Source organism: Perca flavescens, chromosome 17, assembly GCF_004354835.1.
Source record: "Perca flavescens isolate YP-PL-M2 chromosome 17, PFLA_1.0, whole genome shotgun sequence".
Lineage (NCBI taxonomy): Eukaryota > Metazoa > Chordata > Actinopteri > Perciformes > Percidae > Perca > Perca flavescens.
In genome coordinates, this window is record NC_041347.1 from 10294841 (window position 1) to 10319292 (window position 24452).

At 41.1% G+C, this 24452-nt stretch overlaps 1 protein-coding gene across 3 annotated transcripts; it reads left to right on the forward strand.

Moving 5' to 3' along the window:
- Nucleotides 1-2487: 2487 nt before the first annotated feature.
- Nucleotides 2488-24337, forward strand: ret (ret proto-oncogene receptor tyrosine kinase). Of its 3 annotated transcripts, XM_028603465.1 has the most exons (20): nucleotides 2488-2632; nucleotides 14314-14559; nucleotides 14836-15126; nucleotides 16132-16370; nucleotides 16467-16662; nucleotides 16748-16947; nucleotides 17766-18048; nucleotides 18370-18501; nucleotides 18908-19018; nucleotides 19106-19219; nucleotides 19368-19609; nucleotides 19705-19852; nucleotides 19967-20074; nucleotides 20155-20369; nucleotides 20721-20843; nucleotides 20929-20999; nucleotides 21217-21354; nucleotides 21489-21588; nucleotides 22306-22453; nucleotides 23368-24337. In XM_028603465.1, exons 1-20 carry the CDS (start codon nucleotides 2566-2568, stop codon nucleotides 23523-23525), a joined length of 3330 nt encoding a protein of 1109 aa, XP_028459266.1. In that variant the 5' UTR covers nucleotides 2488-2565; the 3' UTR covers nucleotides 23526-24337. The 3 variants fall into 3 exon arrangements, with proteins under 3 accessions (XP_028459266.1, XP_028459267.1, XP_028459269.1); XM_028603466.1 differs by having other exon boundaries at nucleotides 22306-23450; XM_028603468.1 differs by lacking the exons at nucleotides 2488-2632; nucleotides 14314-14559 and having other exon boundaries at nucleotides 14834-15126.
- The last annotated feature ends 115 nt before the right edge of the window (nucleotides 24338-24452 follow it).

The window sequence follows — 24452 nt, forward strand, 5'->3', positions numbered from 1 at the left end:
TCATTGTATTAGAAAATCAGGGAAATTACACTAATCCAATTCATCACAGAACAACGACGAACCGTCTCAAATAGCCTGAGCCAGTTACATGTTTTACATATTTAACACATAAGCTACTCACCTACTGAAACAGGGTTTATTTTACATTTGGATTATAATATGTCCACATGATTGACATTCGGGTTGAGTGAGTTATTGATATTTTCTGTGTACATGATGCTATTGAACAGTGTGCCCTTAGCATCAGGTCAGATGGTGTGTACATCATGAAATGACCATCTAGTTAATGAAATGAAACAGCACCATGCTCTTCTTCCGGAGTGAAATCAGATTACACACTGCTCAGAAGCACAACATAATATGTACTGGTTTTGGTAATTGTCTTAAGAACAGAAGTTGTTCTTTGATTCCCTGTAGCTGCATCCTGCCTTCTTGAACAGGACTCAAGTTCATAATTGCTTTCCCAAACTACCGTGCCAGCAATGGAAATGCATAGCTGCGTCTTCTTGAGATGAAAATGAAATCAATACAGACTCACCACAGAGGTCTAAAGATATCTTTTGTGTGTTTGCATGCAATGATAAAGTGTTGTATTTAAATATCAGCATTTAGCTGACTCATTCTGAGTGACTTACAGGAACTGTGACAGCACGACAAGCTCAAAGCTCATCAGAAACATCACAATAAGTTTTTAATAAAGATCAAAAGGGTCAAAATAAGAATGTCTAGACTGCGAGGATAATGAATCCTGAATTTTGCTCATGTTTCAGATTGAATTTCTGCTGAACCTATTGTCAGAAAAAAAAGCCCATAAGATAGCATTGTGGTGCCACATACTGTGACTACAAACCACAACATTTCCTTGTCTTTATTGATTAGCAAATGTCTCAGGATACCTATAGTCTGTCATATGGAAACTTTATCCCAGATACAATGTTCTCATGCAGACTGCTTAGCTTCTTATATCACAAAATGATCCCCACACTCTCCCTTGATACAGCGAGCAGCATTATGTTCATCCTCCTATATAGCATTGGTGAGTACAGTATCTCTTAATGTATTGACATCAGTTTCACAAATAAAGACAACATGATATCTGGAAGAAAGGGATACATTTCAGATCTTTTCTTGGAAGTTTTTAAGCAGTAACTTAATTTTAAATTGATATACTGGGTTTTAGATATAAACTTATAATATACGGGTGGAAGTTACATCAGTGTTGTGTGGTTAAGACTAATCAGCTAATCTGGATATTATTAGGCTTTCACCATGTATTTTCAGTATAAGATCAGGTCCCAAGCCAGCATAATTCAAATGAATTATACAGTTAAATATAAACTGATTACAGCTATTTCTTGCTTTTACTTCCTGCTGATTATATGCTTTCCTCTAGTTTTTGGTATTGTATAATCTAGTTGATACAAATGAGACAAATTGAGTAAACCAAAGACAGCAGGTGCAAATATAATGGCAGTGTTTTCTTCCAAGTTGCTGGAGCTCCTGATAAGCCCTGCTGTCCCCTCTGCAGCCCAGTGAGCTCCAATGTTTTTGCTCCATGCAGAGACATTGATTGGAGAGTGATTGCTGTGTGAGTGACTGGTGTCCTGCCCCGAGGCTGCAGCAATGCATCACTCCACACCATCCAGTCACAGAGAGAGATCCCTAACTTGAATGACAGCCTTTAGCCCCGGCCATACACTCAAGACCTGAGAGGGGAAAAGGTCCCACAGAGTTTGACCAGAGTCACACAGCTGGTCTCAACTGATTTTGTTCTGACACTTATAATAGACACTGCATGTCTGCTAGTCAGTTGTAAAGTCGTATCACTCCATGTGGTGTTTAGATTCTGCAGCTCAGCAGTGAAATGGTTCATCGTGTAGCCCTGCTACCTCCCCATAGGCAGGAGTTCATCTGATGCTGGACCACTGACTGTTCTCTAATGATGCTGTCTGAATCCACTGAAGTAAATATTTTGATGGCATCGGGCGTTAGATGTGAAATAATGATTATTTCAAATTCAATTCATACATAAATGATTACAAGTGTGTTATAATGCAGCATTGATTAAAATGAACACACCTGATACACCTTTTTAAAAACAGTGCCTGTACCTTTAAAATGCACCATTACACATTATATGATAATTGTGGATCATTTGTTTCCCCTGTAGAGTGTTAATGAGGTAACTGACCTGCTGTTAAATTATTCTCTTAAATTTCCTGTAGATGCTGTGCTGCGTGCTGCTGCGGAAGCAGCGGGGCAGTGAGTAGTGAAGCAGTGAGCCTCCTCCCCCCGGCCAGTCAGCCAGCCAGCCAGCCAGCCAGCCAGCCAGTCAGTCAGCCCAGCAGCAGCAGCCACTAGAGCCGGCCGCACACAGCAGCCCGTCTATGGGACACTGAGGACCGGAGCCGCGCACACACAGGACACACACTGGTTTATACAACGCCTTGTTTTCTTTTATCGCTCTTCTTCTTTTTTTTTTTTTTTTTTTTTTAATTCGTCGCGCAAAGGAACTTTTTTTGAATCTCATTTTCATTCAGAAACTTTCACTTATGGTTCGCGAATATGGGGTCAAGTTGTGGTTTCTCTCGGGGAAACATCGTTGTGGTGCTGCTGCTGCTGCTGTTAGAAGGTAAGGGTCATCATCAGTTTTGTTGTTAGACTTGTGCCAAAGGTTGGAAACAGTTTTACTGTTGCATTCAATGTTTCCAAGTGGCTTACTTGGAAAAAGATAGGGAAAAATAACAATAGTAATAATTTAATAAAAAAAAAAAAAAAAAAAAAAATAGTCTAGTCTAAATGTTAATCTGGAGAAGAAAATTTGAAAGTGTGTTTTCTTGTCCTCTGCCCTGTTTGAGACATTATCTGCTAATCTTACAGCATCAGTTTTTGTTTAAAGCATCTTCTTCATCTCTGGCACTCCTGCCAGTCAGAAAGGCAATTGTGGTATGAGCACAACGTGAAGTAAAATATGTTTGGTTTGGGATGCACTTTAGATCCACAAATTTTATGATTCCTTGCAAACCTGACAGATTAGAAGAGAAATACACAGAGGAAAGATTTTTTGATCTGCTACAGTACAAACAGAGCCAGTGGACCTGAAGTCTAGATGGCAACTGGCAAACACACAATTGGCTGCTCATGTATAAAGCTAAATTGCTTTGCTAAATTGCAACGTTTTGGAAGCTGAGTGAGTTTTTAAGGCTTTTCCAAGAAGTACCTGACATGGCACGGACACTATGCCGACAATGTTTCATGCTGCAGAAAGTGATACTTGCATTGTGCGCTGGTTGTTATGCATGGTATGGCACACTGGAACATAGAGTCAAATGAATACCACCGTATATCATAATATTATAATCCCATTCACAATCCCACAGCCCAACTGTACCAACACTGTCCTCCCATGTCGTCTATATTTAAAGTGCCTCTCATAGCTCAGGAGTGTGGAAATCTCAGTGTGTGGCAAGTATGTCAAATGCGATGCTTGGACAAATATAGGCTGTAGTGTGGTTTTCCTGAATTTGTTTTTTGGACTTAACAGAGGTCACTATCAGTGCTTTTCATCAGGGATGGAGAGTGTAAAAGTACGATTATCATCACAGTCTTTCAGTGGAGTTGAGATGTGGAAAGGGTGTTAATTTCCATGTGAATGGGTCAGTGCTATTTCATGCCTGAAAAAGTGGGCTTACAGTACTATTAAACTAGTGGCCTACGTAATCGCCCAAGGGAGCACTTTCCTGCAGTGTTGTTAAAATGATTAATGAAATTGTTAAGGTGCCACAGTGCACGTATAGTATATAGTATATGTAATGCTCTCTGCTTATTTTTCATTGTGACAGACAGTGTAGCTCAGGGGCTGAGAGGTCTATTCTCCCCTTACACTTACAGTAGATATGATGCTCCTATCACCCACTGCATCCATTTGCATCTCAGCTCTGCTCTGTTCTGCATGTATTGTCACTGAAGCAGGCCTGATATTTATAGATGAACACAGTTAGTCCAGTTCGATTCCATATGTCAACGACGTGATGGTAATTAAATGGGTGCTGAAATCTACACCCTAGGTAAGCGCGGCGCTCCTCACCTGCCTGTCTGTTGCCACAAAAGACTACACTTGTTCAGAGAGGAGAAGAAGTGAGCTGCAGGCAGGTGTGCAGCAGCTGCTCCTATCTCTAGGCAAACACTGGCTGTTTGTTTTCTTTCGGAAAATATCGCCTGTTATATAAGTGCACACACCATTCGGATTGCTCTTCGGACATTAACTTCTCTCAAAATGACAGATTGATTTAGCTATATAACTGATGATTTTGAACTTTTGGAGGATGTTCGGACTGTTGACGTCACTAACAATATAACCATTCCTTCCTCTACACTTCTTTATATGTTATTACAGTTTTATAAATGTGTCAATCCTCACCTTTTTGTATCACATAACCTCTTATGTGAATTTTCATCACCATACATGTCATGTAATTTGTTAGAAGATGGTAGAAAACATGATAGTTAGTGTTTGGTAATTCCCATCATCACTGTTCCAGGTTCCAGGTAACCCATTAGTTTCACTCACTCACTATAAGAGTAATCAGCATATTGAAATGTGGCTGCTTCGCCATGCACTAAGTAGAAGGAGTAAAGCAGTTCAAGAGAGAAATTAGAGTGGATTAAAGGCTGGGACACCCTATCGCTTTACTTTGGTAGTTGGGTATCGTGGAGTTGGTTCCAGTTTGGATGTAAAAATGTTTTCTTGCAATCATGTTTGAGAAGATCCAAGGTGCCAAAATCTTCTGGTCAGTCATGGCTTTGATTTGAACTTTTGATGTTATAAAGAAGCATATGGAAGCTTGGTGTGCATTCAGAGCATTTTGAAATGACTTTGATTTTTTTAACTGGAGGCAGGCTAATGAGATCAATCTAGTTTAAAGAAATGATGGACTGGTTACTTTGCAGGGGTAAAAAAAATAAATAATAGAGACTCAATAGTACCTAACCCTGGTGAAAGCCTTTATTGAAATTAACCAAATCCTCTTAGCAGAGACATCTGTGTAATCCATCACTTCCCCAAGAAGAACCACAGACATAAAAGCATTGATCGGTTTATCTTCCACCGTGACCTTGCTACTGTAGCTGTGGCCCTGCTTTGCCCTTTGACCTTTGAAACCTTAACCAAGCGGTATCTCCAGTGATGACCCCACCATCCAGGATGTTTTTCAGCCTCTTTAGCTGTTCCTCCTTCTCCTTGCATTAGAATGATCATTTTCATCAGCATCGTTTCCTTTTGAGAAGGACCAGACCAATCAATCTCATTTGATACATGCTGCTATTTGATTAAGCTCCTTATTACATTATATTACATTATATGATTTAGTAAAGCTTCTGTCTTGTGCTGCCTATGGATGCATTGTAAATCTAGCCAATTTTCTACTCTTGCTGTCACTCTTTTAGGATAATTGGAAAACATAATACAAGTTGTTTGCAGCAGAGTTTATCTTTTGTATTGAATTGCGTGAACAGTGTAAATCATTTGAGTACTTGTCTATGGTACTAGCACAGGGAATATATTTTTTTGGTCTTTAGTTTATTGATTTTTCAAAAAATGGTGGCATACAACATCTGGCCTTAGCTTCCCTCTACCCATCTCTCCCTCCCCCTCCCAGTTCCTGAAAGGACAATAAACTACGAATGCTAAGAAAATCTGCTTCCCAAAAAAAAGTGATTAACATTTTTTAGAGGCAAATCAAAAAAGAATAATGAGCAGCAGTAAACATGCTTGGAACGGTTGCATAATCCCTCCAGTGATGCAGCAACTTCAGCCTTTCAAAGTTTGACATTTTGAATTTCAGTAATAGCTCTTCCTTTTTGCCAACGCATTCAATTTTTAACGACCAAAGTGTTGGCAAAAATGCATCATCCCATTAAGTTTTTGGCAAACTGGAACATTGTTTTTTTTTTAAATATCATGTCTGATGGAGGGACACCACCTCACTTTATTATTACTTCCATTACTGAGAGTCATAGTCCCAACCTCTAACTCTGGACTGTTGCTGCTGCTGCTGCGTGGATGCTGCTCCTACCTGTCAAAGCTCTCTGCCTGATCCTCTAGTCAGTTCAGGGTCACACTTCCCTCTCATGCATGGATAGAATCTAATTTGCTGTGGTGAAAGGACAAGGAGACATTGATTGAAATTCCGCCCTCGGGGCATTTAGTCCTCTCGTTTCACATGGGCCTTGACAAGTTATTTTACAGTCGCCTAGCGGCGCACGCTGTGTTTGACCCATCGTTTACAACAATGAAGGAAACAAAAGAGCGAGCTCAGCTCATTTGATTCCACATGGTCGTGTGACACTGCAGAACTGGATGTGGGTGAACGTTCTTTTATGTTTTTTTGCTGTTTTAAAGGTGTGTAACTTGCTTCTTGTCAAAATGCAGTCTCGCACTGCCAGAACTATCCCCACAGCGCTGTGGAGTAAAGTCTGGCTACACGTTTTGAGTTGTTTGCATTTCTTTAAACCAAGTCCAATCATCGTGGGCAGTGCTAAGCTCCGGACGCAGCAACGGTGGCTCGGCAAAATAGTCTCAGCGAGGAACTTGTTTTGTTGGAGTATTTGCACCCCACAAAAAAGAAAAACGCCACATACAATATTAAACAAAGTTAACTGTTCACACAATGGAGTAACATGGTTATTTAAAGCTGGATACAAGGTTAAAGGTAATTTGCTCTTACCAGTGTATTGCCTTTTTGTACTTTGTCCATAGCAATCCCCACCAATCGGTCCCAAAACGTCCTGGTTAGATAATAAATGCAGTCAATATATTATTTGTAAATCTTTCGATCCAAATTTTCTTCAAAACTTGCCATTTCCAGCGTAGCTTACTGGCTCGAAGTTTGTTGTTGTTTCCCCGTTGTGAAGCGATTCTGCAAACGACAACACACAGAGAGTGGAAAGTGTGGGGAGAAGCTTGACATCACTCGCCGGATGTCAGGCTTTATCCCGGAAATGTACTTCTGTTTATTCAGGCTATTCAAAATGAGAATCCGCCAGCTGCACCCTGGCATCATCGTGTGCTCCTTCACTTTACTGAAGTGGTTAAACATGTAGGAAATTATTTTTCCACTGGCCTTTCACTCCTTCCACCACCTGCCAGTGCCAGAAATTCGGAGAGCTTTACTTCCATTTGTGCTGGAAGATCAGCGCCGTAAACCGTACTGTAATCCATCAGATTCACTGTAAACCTGATGTGGTGACACACGATGTAACAAGCAGTCAGAAGTAATAGTCATGTCAACAGTGCTCTTTTTTTGTTTAGGTACTGCATGATATCTCAGATTTAAAGTGGTGAAGATTTAAAAATGCTACTAATAGTACTGTTAAAGTGTAATGTGGAAATAGAGCCCCACAATAATTACATTTTATATTTAATTCATTGCATTATTGAAAGTGTTTATTTTCTTTAGCATGACTGACCTCTTGATACAATAACAAAAAAGTTTAATATGCAATATGAGTAAGGTATGCATGTCTGCTTTTAGCCATGCTAGCGGCTTATCCCTATGGGGGGGGGGGGAGATAGGGGTCATCCCTATGTTCCGCCACAGCCCTATGTGCCCTCATTTCTATTAAATTATCCCCCCATCAAAAGTAGACGCTATGTTCCCTCAAGGGTTTCCCCCATAAATTAGGCCCTCTCTATAGCCGCTTTCCGACCGGAGGGATTTTTGCAGTTCCTAGAACATAATGTTCCTAGAACCCTTTTTTTCTCGTGTTTCGACTGGACCAATTCACAGTTCCTGTAACTCTTTCAGCTCCTACTTCAGGGCAGGGTCGTTTCCCTTTTTTATGCACAGTGGTGGTTGGATGGCTGTGTTATAATTACAAAAGGTCAGTTCCTATGGCCACAGTGTGAATGCAAATAGAGAAACTGGGGGGAGGGGGGCGGACTGAGTACCCAGTAAAAAGATGCTAGAATGACTAGCTGTGGATTGGGGAGGGGCCCATAGAAAATGCCTTTTTATAGGGCCCAGAATTGTGTGCTACGCCCCTATATGTTACCTTGTAGTCATTGCTGCAGTAATACTGATCATCTTTGTTAAGGGGTTTAGGGTTTGGGTTGAAATGCAGCACCCAGGATGGGTGCTGCGAGGGGAACGGGCACAAGGCGACCACTGGTGTGAATAAAACACTTTAAAGAACTCCTTAAAAAACTGTGTTTGGTCATAAAAAAAAAAAAAAAAAAAAAGGGGTGGAGGGGGCTGTTTAAAAGACGGCCAGATATTTAAAGAAGGTTAAAAGAACCACTGGACAGGGCGGACAGCGGGAAATTTAAAACTTTAAATAAAAGGTCACCTCCACAACTACCCTGGTTTCTCTCTTAGACGTTAAAATCTAAAAATGAAAACAGTGAGTTGGTCCCCAAGGCACTGGCAGGGGTTAGGTATGGGTTAAAACGCAGCGCCCAGGACGGGCACAAGGGGACCAAAAGAAAGGGTTAGGGTTGAGGGAACATTGCTCTGTTGATGTGTCTGTCAACAAATATTGTGTGGATGGCCATGAAACATTCTACAGACATTCATGATCCCCAGAATCAATCAATCAATCAAGCTATGTAACCAAATACCTGCAAAACTAATAACAGTACCATGGCAGCTGCAGTTTTTGTTTAGTGCTAATTAGCAAACACTCTAAGTTATGATGGTGATTATGGCAAACATGAAACCTGCTAAATATCCCAGTGTTAGCATTGTCCTCATGAGCATGATTACAGCCTCACAGAGCAGCTAGCATGACTGTAGACTGTTTAGTTGTGAAGGGTCTGTTGTGGTTGGACAGATGATCTTTATCTGGATGCATTTAGTAGGAGCAAATATCAGAATCAGCTCTATTGGCCAGGTTTGCGAAAACAAACAAGGAATTTGACTCCGGTTAAGCTTTGCTCTCAAAGTACAACACTTGCATAGCATATGAAGAATAAAAACAGAAAGGACAGTAAGAAATATATAAAACAAAAATACTGTATACAAGTAGTATAACAACAGTATATACAGTATAACAAAACAATAGAATTTACAAATTTACAAGAAATATACATAACAATTGACAAATGAAGCGAGGGAAGGAATAGTGCAATATCAGTATGGTCTGAGATTTAAGATTTAAATATAAATATAGTGCAAGGCAGCTCAGTGCAATAATTGCATATAAAGATTAAAAAAGTGAGCATTGGTCAGAATGCTTTTGATTCCCAATATCAGTCATCTAGTAAGCTGAAACCTTCCTCAGACCTGCGCCAATTAACTATTTATGCAGATAAAAATGACTTTACTGTATTTTGCTACAGGCAGCTATGTCTGCTTACTTCTGTGCACACGTCAGTGAATCTGACCGCTGTGATGACGATATAGATCTTTTTCAAAGCAGTCTAATGACTGCGTCAAACTCAGTCTGAAGCTCTATGATGTGCCACGTGTTCAATATTTGATGCCACTGTCACTCCCACAGGAATTCTTAAACTGAATTTGTACTTGCAGCTAACCCCTGAGGAGATGTTCTATTAGATTTCTTGATGACTGATGAACATGGTTCATTGGATCTCGACTCTTGTATTCTCTGAGGGCTAATTGGATTACATTATGTTGTAGGCTAATTGATTATTATGTTACGGTATGCATCACGGTAAACTGAGTAATCTACCTGGAGCCTGACTACCTCCTCCAAACTAGGATCAGATATCGTATTACTCCGATGAAAAGTTTGATGACTGTGTCATCATAACAGGAAATGACTTTCTTTCCTTATTACGCCTTATTGTTTTGAGATTAAAAGCATCACAATCAGGACTATATTAAATCCAGGTTCTGGATCCAGAGAGATATGACGAAGCAATCGCGCATAGCATACTGGCACAGGAAACTAAGAGGGAGAGATTTCCAAACATTATGATCAATAATAGCTTTCATAAATGGAATTATAGCTCAATGTGCAGCTTTTTACTTAATTGAATTCCTTTAAGAGAACCATTCCCATAACTGTGACATCTTTGGAAGCAGAGTAATCATCATAGGTTTCAGAGTGATTGTCATATTTATTGTATTTATATCACCGTGATACAACTGGGTGAATGCTCCTTAATGCTGCTGGCAACAGCTACTTTGTAACAGGTGATGGATTATTTGAAAATGTGGATATCGATGGACTTTATTGAGGCCGTGAAATGAAACCCGTGCAGTAGATGTAATATTTCTGTGGCCATGCAGCTAAACAAGTGGGTCCATATTATGTGCAGTGGAGATGATTGCACACATGTAGCCATCGGCCTTTCTCGCCGTCTGTCTCATCAGTGGAAAACAATCAGCATCACTGTTGATTAGTACGGTTATTGATTGGTCTGCTGCTAGATACACGGCCTTTCCAATGGGTCGTTAGCAGGCACAGATGCAACACACGTTGACATTGGGAAGAGAAAGGGCACCAGGCTGAGCTCTCACCGCAGGAGCTCCAGTCTACGGACACGATTAGTGAGGGAATGAATTAGGGCTGCACCATATGAGGAAGATATATAATTGCAATTATTTTGACTGATATTGCGATTGCGATATGATTCACGATATTGGAGGGAATGATCATTTTTGGGTCATTGCTCTCATTGAAAAAAAAAAAATATATATATATATAAAAGATTATCGTGTGATTTTTGCAAGAATCTATACCAAACAAAGACTTTTTTCTTTAGTCTGTAGGATGGGACGTATCAGCAGCACCACAATACTTAATTCAGAATGGTTTGACACATTGTTTGCCTTTAACATATATTGGATATTGCACTAGTCCATATTGCGATTTCAATAAAATTGTGATTAATTGGATGTCCATTTCCCACATCTGCAATGACGATGACAAGGATGCTCAGTGAGGACGTCTGGGTGGGAGATTCAACGTTTTTGTTTTATTGAGACTTAGAGGGGCATTCAGAGAGGTAGAGCCCGTGGGTTAGTCTAGCACATGAGCTCATAGCTGGTAAATCTATCAGCCGAAGCACGCATTGAGCTAATTGAGTTCCTGTCTTTGTCTGGGACGACGGAGAGGGCGTCCCACCCAATCTGCTCTGACCAGTCCTAGTGTGGCTGACTGAGCACATGGTTTCAGATTTTGTGATGAGCTTGTGTCCTTTTTGTCCTTCCGCAGTTAAAATATGAGACAGAAGTGACACAGGCCATAATTAACTTACGGAAACTGCCATCTCCAAAGGCATACGTGTATAGACGAGTGAAAGGCTTTTCCATCATTGTTGTTTTTCACCAAACAAGTGACGTACGAGTTCAATTTCAGGATCCACTCAGCAGTACATGATATCTATTGTAAACACGGATTGCTACAATAGTCCTCCTGTTCAAACACTGGCTTTATTTGCAAAATTACTTCGGCTTTTGAAGAAATGACACCGTATATGGCAGCTTAGCATCAGTTTTATAGATGTTTGAAGGCTGTAAAAGGTCTGCTTATGATGCTAATGTTTACACACTTTGAGTTATGGGAGGTCAAGGCTGTTCCAAAAACAGCTTATTGTCCATGTATACGTCCAATTCTGAAAATAATATTTGTCAAGTGTTTCCACGACAGAGAATTAAAATAAAACCTGCATTGCATCTTTTCTTTTGAAAGTCATTAGCCGTGCATAGTCATCAGAGGTGAAATGTCATTACTATGTGTATATCCTTCATTCTTGTGCATCATTTAGGGATGGTAATGAGTCATGCTTTCGGCTTCACAGACCAAAGATGCCATTTGCTAAGCGAGGCCTGCTTGATCCATTCAATTAATTAGTTTTGATATAAACTGCTTGCTTTCTGTTGGCTTCAGTCCTGGAAAGAAATTGAATTTTGAATGATATAAGCAAATTGTGTTGCATGGGGTCCAGCCACCGTGGCTTTGAGCCAAGGCCAGCATTCATAAATGCGTTCAGCTCCCACTGGTTAACACGTTGAACCCTCTGGTTTTATTTGTAGAGCTGTTGTCATCTGCTCTGCTTGATTCATGACAGTGTCATGTGTTAGATATCGGTAATTCAATTAATTGTCTGTATTTATCTAAGGGCTGTAGGAAGTATTTTCCTAGTTAGTGTTAAAGATACAAATGAATCCAGGATCCTAGCATATTAGCAAATTAATACAGGCATTAGTCTAATAATGTATTTTGATACTGATTAAGCTGTAGTTCTCCACTCTTGTAGGGCCTGTGTCAGTAAGATAATGGCTCCCTCTGTAGGCCATTTGAAGTACAGATCAGACTGCATGATTTCTTTTCTTTCTATATTTCCTCACATAAAACCATCCTAAAATTCAGAGTGCATGTGTTGCTGAGAGTTACATTTAAATCTTTTTTTTTTACTGAGTTATTTATTTACTGTGTGCTATACCATCTTGTACTACTATAGTAAGGCCATCCATCCATGTTGAACCATTTTGTTTCTGCCTCCCCAGGTTTTGCAACACTATTGTACTATTTTATTATGTTAGAAAAAGTATGATGTTTTGAGCCCAAATTGGCCATTCACGTTGAACGTGTGCCATTGAATAAATGTTGTTTCACTAAAGAGGAAACTTTAGATCATCTTTTCATGATCATTTGGTCTGGTTTGAAATCTACAGCTTGATAACATCCCAAATTGACTGTAAATGATATCCTGTTTTATGCAACTCAGGAAACAAACATAGCCAATTGAATTAACCTCCTTTTTATTGTGGGTCCAAAATAGAGACATAAAATTATGAATGAATGACCTATTCTATTGCCTGCTGTTTATGAAAGAATGTAAATGATCATTTGTATTATTTCATGTTTTCATGCTTTTGTTAAGCCTTGCCAATAATGTTTGCCTCTAAATTGTCTTATTGAGTATATTTTTAAAAATATCTCATGATGATGCTCCCTTTCGTCATTGTACTAGTTGAGTCTTGTACACAAAAAAATAACAAATCCATATGAAATGTTTTTTTTGTATTGAGCATTTTGGGTGGCGTCTATCAGTTCTATATAAGAATGATATGCCAAATAAACCCTCAAGATTTTTTTTTAAGCATGAGCATGAATGGTTCTAATCTGGCTGTGGTAAATTTTAGCAAATCATTCCTAAAATCTGAGTCATGAAACTGACTCCCACCATCCCAGCAGTATTAACAAACAAGTGGCCTGCTGTTTGTATTTGTCTCAGGAACACTTTTAATAAGTGAACGAGCGTATTTCCATCCTTCAGGAAGGACGGCCACATTTTATCCATCAGCTCGGCCTCCTGTCATCCAACCCCCGCCAAATTAAATCAATGTCTGAAATCAGAGCCGAGGCCTGAACTGCGCCAACAGAAATAGAAAATCCAGTTTCGCTGTCTGCTAATGACATTAGTGCGTTCCCTAAATGGTCGCCTACCGTCGTCAAAGAGGAACACAACAGGGATATAATTACAGGAGGAACACTCACATCTCCATTTTCCTGTCAAACACACAGCCTGCTTTAGCTCTTTATGGATTTCCTCCACACACATGCACACACCCCACACTCCCCTCTGGCAGGTAATGATTCATTTCTCCTCCATATCACGTTATCCCTTGTAATTAAACTTCTCAAGGTGAACACAAGGAGAATCGGAAACCACATGTTATTGACCGTATGAGGAATTTATTAAAAGAGCTGCATAAGTGTCATTTGAGCCCTCCTTTCAATTTCCGCTAACGGGAGAGATGAAAGACGTATGAGTGGAGGGGGAAAAAACACTGAAGCTGTCATATTCCATGTATGTGTTCATTTCCATTCAGTGGCCAAGAAAGCATTGTCAGTGGGTATTGTTCCCACAGTTAAATATCCAGAAAGAGATGTCTGATAACTGCTCTGTAATAAGAGGTATCAGCAGTACTGGGGATACTGTTGATGTGTAACTGTGCTAATGTCTTGCTGCGTCCTGTAGCTCTGCGTGGCTTACTGAGGAAGCTATTTGTTGCTCTATAGCTGTCTGTATGGTGTCTTGTTGACTTCATCTGTATAGTTTAACCTGTACTAATGTCTTGCTGTTTCCTGTTGCTCTGGTCTAAAATCATCTGGCCAAAGGACTACAGTTGAAAATTAGCCGGCTGGCTAACACTGGCACATTTACAGAAATGTTGATTAATGTGTGTTGTCCTTTATAAAATAAAGAATAAGAATACTGTAATGCTTAATTTTCAGTTATCACAATGATTTCCTTGAAGGGAAAATAATCCCCCTGTGATTCATTGCTGCCTGTTTTTTTTTTTTTTTTTAACATCTGGTTATGTCTTCTTTTTGCAGGAGCGACAGGGCTGTACGTCCCTCAGAATGAGTACATTGAGACTGTGTATGTTGGCCAGCAGGCGGGGACGCCGATCCTCCAGGTCCACGCCATGCTGGACAGCGACTCTGAGCGGCCGCATTTCTACCTGTGCTGGAAGAGCTCAATCAGACGCCCAGCCTACAGCTCCTGGTTCAACATGGACGTCAATACAGGAATACTGTATCTGAACAAAACCCTGGAGGAGAGTGACTTCGCCTTGCTGAGTGAGTTGCATGCGAGCCTTTTAATTGTAGTGTATAGTCTCCTCTCAGTGCCAGGTGTCCCCTACACATGAGAGTAAATTAGGCTCTTGACGTTTATGCTCTTTGCATACTAATATTGCTTTGGCTCCGTGTGCAGGTATCTGCCCTCGGGATGATAATGTAATTGCATACAGGCAACAAAAAAATAAATAAAAAAAAAGAAGCTTAGTCATCAAAAAGAGCACTGTCTGAAATTAAAACGCTGCTTGTTTTTGTTTTGGCTGTGCGTCTCATCAGATCAACACTCGTGGTCGGTGATGAAGTTGTTCCTGTATGCCACTGTGTTACCCAACTTCACCAAGAAGTCCCAGTGCGTCAGAAACTACCCTCGGCTCACACTGGACTTTGTCAACGCCACGATGCCTCATTGTGCTCAGACGGACATGAAGGAACTATGCTTCCCGCACAGAGACACCTCCAACCCCCACATCATGGAGAACAGGTTCCCAGGGGCCCTACGGCAACTCCGACGTCTCACCAGACTCAACGTCTGCCCCAACTACACCATCTCATACAGTGTGCAATCAGGTTAGCCACAGTAAAGAGAGACTTTGTAACATTTGCAAGAAGAAATGACACATCCTTCCTCTTACAAATTAAAAGTTAAAATCACGGGGTGGCCTCTAGCTCACCCAGTAGGAGCGTGTGCCCCATGTTGGCTGAGTCCTGCGGCAGCGCGGGTTCAACTCAGACCTGCTACCCTTTGCTGCGTGTCATCCCCCATCTCTCTCCCCCTTTCGTGTCTATCCACTGTCACTGTCTAAATAATGGGAAAAGCCCCAAAAAAATAATCTTAAAAAAAAGAAGGTAAATCATAAGTAATAAAAGGCACCATGGTGTAATTTTTTTTGGTTGATTCTTAGCAAAAAAACCTTTGTTCTTTCACAAATATGTGCTCATTCATGTGTAATTACTTCCTCCAACTAATCAAAGTATTCTCGTAAGCGCAGAATCTGCCATTAAGAATCATTCAGAATACATACGAGCGACTCGCTGGAATGACGGCAGCCATGTAGCGCCTCCATCTTTAAAATACATTAGCCAAAGAGGGACATAGCTCCGCATTTCGCCCTCTTCCACCTAGTGGCACCGTGACGAACGCAATGGGGAAATTACTCGCCAGGGAAGCGAAAAAGAGAATTAAAACGACAACGCGACAGGCAAAGCAACAAGACCAACGTTTATATTAGAGTGGCTAGAACAGCTGCGTGTAAACGATGGAGAGAGCTAATTTGGGGTTCGGCCACTGTAGGAGTTAAAACACGCTCGGAATGGGAAGGGCTAGAAAGTAATATTCACTTGGTTGTCATATACAATTTCACCGCTAGATGGGAGAAATTCTTACACAATGTAGCTTTAATTAAATACAGGGGGTTTTGTCCATAGCCCATAGTTAAATGCTATCATTCCATTACTGTTACCTGTAGCCAAAGTGGCAACTGTTTGGCAAAAATGAAAAGTCTTGTTTTAAATCACGCCCATACCATTACTGACACATACACACCTGCTTTTGGTTGCTCCTCTTGCCTGCAGATACCCCAGCACCATTTGCTGTAAATGGGAACACCACAGAGCTGGTGGTGACGGCTCCGTTGGACCGCGAGGAGAGCGAACGCTACCGACTCCTGCTGGTTTGCACAGTCCGGACAGAAACGCTGATCACCAAGGTGGAAACTTCCCTGGATGTCTATGTCAACGATGAGGACGATAACGCACCCTACGTGAACGGAACAGACACAGCAGACATTATCATCAGCTTCAATCGGACAAAGGTGAGAAGACTGATAAGACAGTTTTGATTTGGTTTTATAGACAATGTTGGACGATTTGATCTTCTTTACAAATGTCTCCCTCTTTTTCCCCCCCAGGGTGGCTCTTTTGGTGCTTTGTTCGTCTTTGACAGGGATTTAACCCCCATCTACCCCATAGACCAGAGTCACAATAGGTATGTGGGGACCTTGCTCAATACTGAGCCATGGATAAAGGAAACATTTGACATAAAGGGCACCTTCAGTGAAAAGAAAGCTGCTCTTGGAGGAATTCGAGAGACCATCCACGAATACCGTAAGTAACCCTTAGGGGCTACTACGAATCATCTGCTTTTATGAACACTGTCGTTTTTTAATCTACATTTCCCCCTTGATTTTAGAGCTTGTCCTGAAGAAGAACCTGTATGTGACCGAGAATCGCACCCTGCAGCTGGACTACCTGGTCAACGACACCACCTACCCCGGTCTAGAGGGAACAGTGTTGCTGCACTTCAACGTCAGCATCTTACCCGTCCACATCCGCTTCGCCAACATCACGCACATGTACACATTGACACGCAGAGCTTCTGTTTACGCTCAGGTACTCATGACTACCCACTATACAAATCCAGAACTCTTGGTTTTTCGCTGTCATAGGTAGACATGTTTTTAAGTTTTTAGGAATTCACATCCAAAGCTCTCTACTGGATGAGCCACAGCTGTAGGCATCCCAATCAACATGTTTGAAGATGATAAAGATGTCACCTGAGGAGCTCAAACAATGATGCTAAAATTAATTGTGCTGGGAAGCAGAAGTGACCCGAGGGTAAAAACCTCTAAGCATGTTAATAATTTCTGTCCAGTACAGAAATAAGCTACAGTCCAGTACCTGTGTTGATGTGACTGAAGTGGCCAGAAGTGCAAAATGCTTTAAAGTGTTGATGTTGCAATATTTTTATCCCCCAATAAGATTTAACTCTGAAATATTATACAATGTTAATTATATTCACTATATAGACACCGTAGCCACTTTAACAACCTAAAAAGTGTTGAACAGTGGCCGGTTAGCTCAGTTGGTAAAGTAGGAGCACATATGCAGAGGTTTATTCCTCGACGCAGAAGGTCCAGGGTTCACACCTGACCTGTGATGACGGTTTTCCTGCATGTCTCCCTCCTCTCTCTCCCCTTTCATATCTCAGCTTTCTCTTCGAATAAAGGCAAAAATGCTCCAAAAATAAAAAAAATTAAAAAAGTGTTGAACACACTGAGAGGGCTGCCACCTGCTGGCTCAATAAAAAAAAAGAAAATATAATAATCAGTATTTCTGTAATACAGCGATCCATGAATGTGTTTATATTATGCCAACCTTCCACATAAATTACTTACTCTCTTTCAAATCTCTTGTCCCATTCACCTCAGGTGGGCAGAGTCTGTGTGGAAAACTGCCAGCAGTTCGATGGCTTCAGGGTCACATACCGGCTCGAGGTGCCAGATAAGAACATGTCTGCTGATGTGCAGTCCTGCTATGCAGCCGTAGGCATCAACCAGGCCCCCGACGAGATGTGGGGACTGCTCTATGTGAACGACTCGGAGGCGCTGCGCAGGCCCGAGTGCCAGGACCTGCAGTACCTTGTTGTAGCCCAGGAGGAGAACTCACAGCTAGAGGCCAGCACGCAGCTCCACATCATACTAGATGGTGAAGGTGCGACTGTAACACTCAGGGTCCACTTTACATATCACGAGGTTTTAAAAAGAAAGGGTTTAATCTTCACATCATAATGTAGTCTGTGTTTGTCTTTAATCTACATTGCACACAGCGGAAGATTGTCCTCACTAGCTCGGTTTTCTCTAGATACAGTGATCACTATAGTTTCACTATCAGTGATAGTTTGTGTTTCACTTCCTAACTAATTCAACACCACCGCAGGCACACATGTGCAGACTCTTGTCAACAGTTTTCCCTTCTCCCACATGTCTTTTAAAGATATTTGAATGTGTGTTTTTTGGCACTTGTTGTACATAGCAAACAAGGCCAGTCAGGAGAGCCAGCAGTTCCTGTCCTGTGCGGAAAACAGACGGCGAGGAGAATGTGAGTCTGTCCGAGGCCTCGGAGCCACAACAGGGAGATGCCAGTGGAGGCAAGGCTCTGAGAAAGGTACATTTGTTTAATGAACACTTACAATAAACAAATAGCTGTTTTTTTTTTTTTATTGTATAACATTTTAACATCATTGAATCATGTCTGTGGACTATATAGTCCAGACCTGAGAGTTTTTTAACTACAGCCAAATGTGATGGTCTTCACTGAGAACATTTTCCTCAGTGGTTGTAATGGAACCAGCATGTGTATCGTTCCCAGTAACATCCTGTCCTGTCAGAATCATGGAAAATGTGGTCTTAATTTTAATAAACACTGTATGATGGCTAAAGAGGGCCACCACAGTGTTCTTTCAGATTCCTTTTTTAAGGACTTAAATTCACTCTAACATCAAGCCGTGCTAGCCAAACTTCAACGGTTGTTTCCCTCTTAAGTTTTTCTACCTTTTGTGTTTACGTTCCAGGAATATCTGAAAATTACTCGACCTGCTCCCCTGACCTGCGGACATGTCCAGATAGCTTTTGCGATGCAGTTGAAAGCAAAGATACATCAATTTGTCCACAAGACTGTACAAGTAAGAAACACATGCACACATTTGAAGATGTAAAGCACATCTGAATCTGTAAATAAGAGCATTCTGACTGTTTATTTGTCTGTGCAGAGGAAACTGTTACAGGAGGTCATGAACGAGGCTTGAGGAACGGGATCCAGGCTGGCTATGGAACCTGCTACTGCTACACTGAGAGATGCTTCTGTGAGAAGGAAGATATTGAGGGTGAGTTGTCATAAATCACTCAAAACTGTCGATAATAAAGTGAAATACTGTCTTCGAGAGGTCCTATTTCACGTCATCTCAAAAATGAACCAGTAAAATGGATTGCTACATGTACTTTCTTGACAAAGTATCACATACTCTCCAACAGAGGCGATATGTGACGACATGTGCAAGACCATCATTGCCACGGCTCTGCTCCTCTCCTTCATCGTCTCCATCCTCCTGTCCTCATTCTTCATCCACCGCTACCACAAGAACTCGCCTAAACCCCCAATCGCCTCTGCTGAGATGACTTTCCGCCGGCCAGCTCAGGCTTACCCCATCAGCTTCCCTGGTAACTTACGCCGCGGCTCGCAGGAATCCATCGAGACCGAGACCTTTAAAATACCTGTAAGCTGCTTCTTTCAGCCTGTGACATGCATGTCTTTAATAACTTTGTTGAACCGGTTAAGAATTTTCAAAGTATTCATATGTTTTTTCAACAGGAGGATCCTAAGTGGGAGTTTCCTCGTAAAAACCTTGTACTCGGCAAGACTTTGGGAGAAGGAGAGTTTGGGAAAGTTGTCAAGGCAACAGCATTCCGGCTGAAAGGAAAAGCTGGTTACACCACTGTGGCTGTGAAAATGCTTAAGGGTAAGACAAGCCCGCCAGAGACCAGACAAGGACGTAATGGTGATATATGAGAAGCGAATGTCAGAAGAGATGAATGGTTTGATCATTACAATCCCTTCTTTTCCTCCGTGACAGAAAACGCCTCCCATAGTGAGCTGCGTGACCTGCTGTCAGAATTCACTTTACTGAAGCAAGTCAACCATCCGCACGTCATAAAGATGTATGGAGCGTGCAGCCAGGACGGTAAGACCTCGTCTCCTGCTCTCCTCTCTCAGGGCGTGTGTGTTGCACATAGACTCTAAGTGCTGCTTTTCTCTGAATAGGTCCACTGTATCTGATCGTGGAGTATGCCAAGTATGGTTCGCTCCGCAACTTCCTACGCGAGAGTCGGAAAGTTGGCCCCAGCTACATGGGCAGGGACACCAACAGAAACTCCAGCTACCTGGAGAACCCAGACGACAGGGCACTAACCATGGGTGACCTGATCTCTTTTGCATGGCAGATCTCCAGAGGCATGCAATACCTGGCCGAAATGAAGGTATTTGACAAACTGGAAAAAACTGAAATAGTTGAAATACTGAAACAGTTTCAGGCCAAAACCAGTTTTAGTTTGAGTCCAAGCTCTGAAGAAGGTTGAAATGTCAATGTAAGTGTAAATACTGAAGGGAAGTTGAAATCAGTTGAAATGAAACTGCTGAAAGGGTTTGAAGATTCAGTTGGAAGTTCAAGCATTAAAAGGAGTTAGAGTGTCAGTTGAAAATTTAAATAAAATGAATGTAGCTGAAATGTCAGTTAAAGTGGAAGAGCTAAAGCCACTTTAAGTGTGTGTACTGTAAGCAGTTTAAATGTTTGGTTTTGTAAGCACTGAAAGGCATTTTGGTTCCGACAGCTTGTTCACAGGGACCTTGCAGCACGAAATGTCCTCGTGGCTGAAGGACGAAAGATGAAGATCTCAGACTTTGGCCTCTCCAGAGACGTGTACGAAGAAGACTCCTATGTTAAGAGGAGCAAGGTAAAGAGAAGTGCTCATTTCGATGTATTGACAATCTTTTAAATAAAATGAAAACAAACCAATAAGGTCTTTCTCTGTTTTCCAGGGCCGTATACCTGTTAAATGGATGGCAATAGAGTCCTTGTTTGATCACATTTACACAACACAAAGTGACGTGTGAGTACAATCATCATTTAAAGAAAGTGGTTATGTCATGTTGTCGCTATATCTAAACAGAGTTGGATGAAAAGATTTGACGGATGTGGTGTCGATCTTCTCATCCAACCCTTGGCAATAAAGCAAACATGGGTATTTCCCAAAATGTTGAACTATTCCTTTAAGCAAATGATTCCATTCTCTATCCATTGAAATATTCTCCTGTGTTTTCTTTCAGCTGGTCCTTCGGTGTGCTGTTGTGGGAGATAGTGACACTGGGAGGAAATCCATACCCAGGTATCGCTCCTGAACGCCTCTTTAACCTGCTTAAGACTGGCTACAGGATGGAGAGACCAGAGAACTGCTCGGAGGAAATGTGAGCGCCACCCTGCTACTCTACAGCACCTCAATAACTCCCCTTCACCACATTAAGACAGTCGTGGAAAATGACTGTCGGGCGGATTAAATAACACTTATTCTCAACCACTGTAAAACCTTTTTCCTCTGCAGGTATAACCTCATGCTTCGGTGCTGGAAACAAGAACCAGACAAGAGGCAGACATTCTCAGACATCAGCAAAGAACTGGAAAAGATGATGGTTAAAAGTCGGGTATGGTGAAGCTATACAATACATTATAATAACTTATTCATATTCTTCCACAGGAAAGATGTGGTGGGAAGCTATTAATCAGCCTCTTTCCATGCATTACTGGCGCAATTTTTGATCAAACGTTGGTAATACATCATTGGGATTTGGCAGTCAGAAGTTAGTTTGTAGCTTTCCAATCCATTTGGATTCGCAGCCGGCCCAAAATAAGCAGTATATCATTTTGAGTGGAAATCATGTATTGTTGGCCTGCTGTTTATAGTCATATACGCATGTGCTGTGTAACTCTGCTTCACTGTATGATCTTTCACTCTTCCCGAATGCTTGAGGTACCATAATTAGTGGTTGAAGAGCATTCCTAAAATGTGGCCTTGGCCAGCCTAATCACAGAGCATACCAGTCACGCTCCTGCTGTTGAAGTAATTCTAAATATAGAGCATTTAAGGACAAGAGAATGCAGACATCCAATAATACAGAAGGCTAGTTTTCCCCTGATATCACAAGAGGTAGAAGAGTGGACATGTGACTTGATGTAATGAGTAGAATGTATTTTGCATACATTTCCCTTTTATCTTGTCAGTAGACTTCACTGCCCTGCATGTGTGTGTGTGTGTGTGTGTGTGTGTGTGACCTTTAGCATTAGCGTTCTCAGCCTTTAGCGTGCTGTGACTCCTCGCCACAGTAATCAGCCTAATCACACCCTTCATCTGCTCTTGTCAGGATTACCTGGACCTGGCGGCGTCCACGCCTGCCGATGCCCTGCTGTACGACGACGCCCTCTCTGAAGAGGACACGCCACTAGTGGACTGTAATAACGCCCCTCTCCCTCGAACCCTCCCCTCCACATGGATTGAAAACAAGCTCTATGGTAGAATCTCCCATGCATTTACTAGATTTTAGAAACAGGACACACAACACAAGCTCTCTTTTTTGGCAAGTTGTGATTGGCTTTTCCGTAGTCCAGTGTGCGTGACTGTGATCTAGGCATGCCTTTCTGCTGATCAATGCTGTCATATCTCCCATTTCATCGTAAATGAGAGGCTCAGTGAAAAAAAAAAAGATCTTGTGTCTTGACTTTTGTTGTTTTACTAGGACCTGCTTCTAATGTACATGAATGCTGACCAAAAATGCTACATTTGTAAATATTGAATATACACTTCATTCTAATTTAAATGGCACTGCTCATATTCACGCTTTGTCGGCATTTCATTTGTAGATAGTCCATTTTTTCCCCACTCCATCACATTTCCATTGTCATCATTTCATTATTTGTTTGCATTGGGAAGACACAGTGTGTAACATTTGAAACAGGTCCTTGCTGAATCAATCACTCACTGTGTTTTTTTTTAAATTCCAGATTGTCTTACATTTGCTGACTTTCTCATGTATATTAGCTTTTGATCTATGATGATTTCACAATGCTGAACAGAGAAACAGTAAGGCTTTTGAACGTGACTCTCAGGTGTTGTTTAATTAAAAGTAAAGAACACATTAGACTAGTTACTTGTTGTCCATGTGCATTTCTGAACAGTTACGGGAAGGCAGCCATAGGTCACATATAGGGGCATGAGCAACATTATAGCTTTAATACATTACAAAAAACGTAATAAATAATAAATGATATGATATTTCACTTTATATAACATAATACAAAGCCATAACTTTACAACTCTGGGAGTCAAATCAGAGACAGGCACTACAGAGTTTGATTTGAAAGCCATACTGTCTGCACGCTGTTTATCTTTCACTGAGTGCAGAAAAATGATATGTTCTCGTTTTTAGGCATGTCATACCCGAACTGGCCTGAGAAGAGCCCGGTACCGCTCAACAGACATGATGCCACTAATCCAGTCTTTACAAGATATGCCAATGATAGTGTTTATGCAAACTGGATGGCTTTGCCTTCACCCGCAAAAGCTGTGGACAAGCTTGATAGCTAAAGACAAACCAACATTGTAGAAAAGATGACTAATTGGTAGATGTGTATATTTCTATAAGACTGTACATATACAATCTGATGCTAAAGTTGGTTCCCTTTTATTTCTGTTGCACGGGTATTCAACGTTTAAAAACTGGGATCTTTTTGCTGTGAGAGCGGCAGGATCATTGTAGACCACGCTTCATTCAGCTCTTCATTATGTTAATTATTACCTCACAGGTCATGTTGGCCAAGTTGTATCACTGCATGACTATTGTACCAGATTGTATGCCAGTGTCAATGTCTTTTAAGTGCCTGTGCCGCTTCTACAATAGCCTCTAATTATTAATGTGCGACTGTGAAGATCTTGTTCCAGCCCAGGAATTAAAGGGGACGTCTTTACCATCACCTGCTGTAGACAGCTGGGATTGAGTGGACAAAAGCAAAGATGCTGAACTTGTTCTGAAAATGTAAAGTTTCTACTTTAGAGGGTTGTGCTCCTCAAAATGTCAAAGACCCATTTTGTGATTCACAAGATGTTTCAAAGCTGTTCTTGCCAAAGAAAAGTAACACAGACATGACCAGTGAACAGTTTTCTTGCTTTTGTTCTTTTTTTTACATGAAAGATATCAACTAGTGAGTGCTACTCCAGTGTAAGGACTCGAGACATAATGTAGATTGTGACCATGTCCCGTGTCAGACTACAGTTCACTTTTTGATTCACTGTAATGGCAATCTTTGTGGAAAATGTATGATTATGTAAACTAATAAGTGTTATCATTGTTTTGTTATGATTTGATTATGTTCCAATTATTAATAAACGTTAAAAATGTGCAGAATGTCTATTCCCCTTATGTCTTTAAAATTAGATATTAAGCTCCTGATTATTTAAATGATCATTTTTATTTACAGTGTTCAAAATGCAAATTATGTTTGGTGGTTCACATAA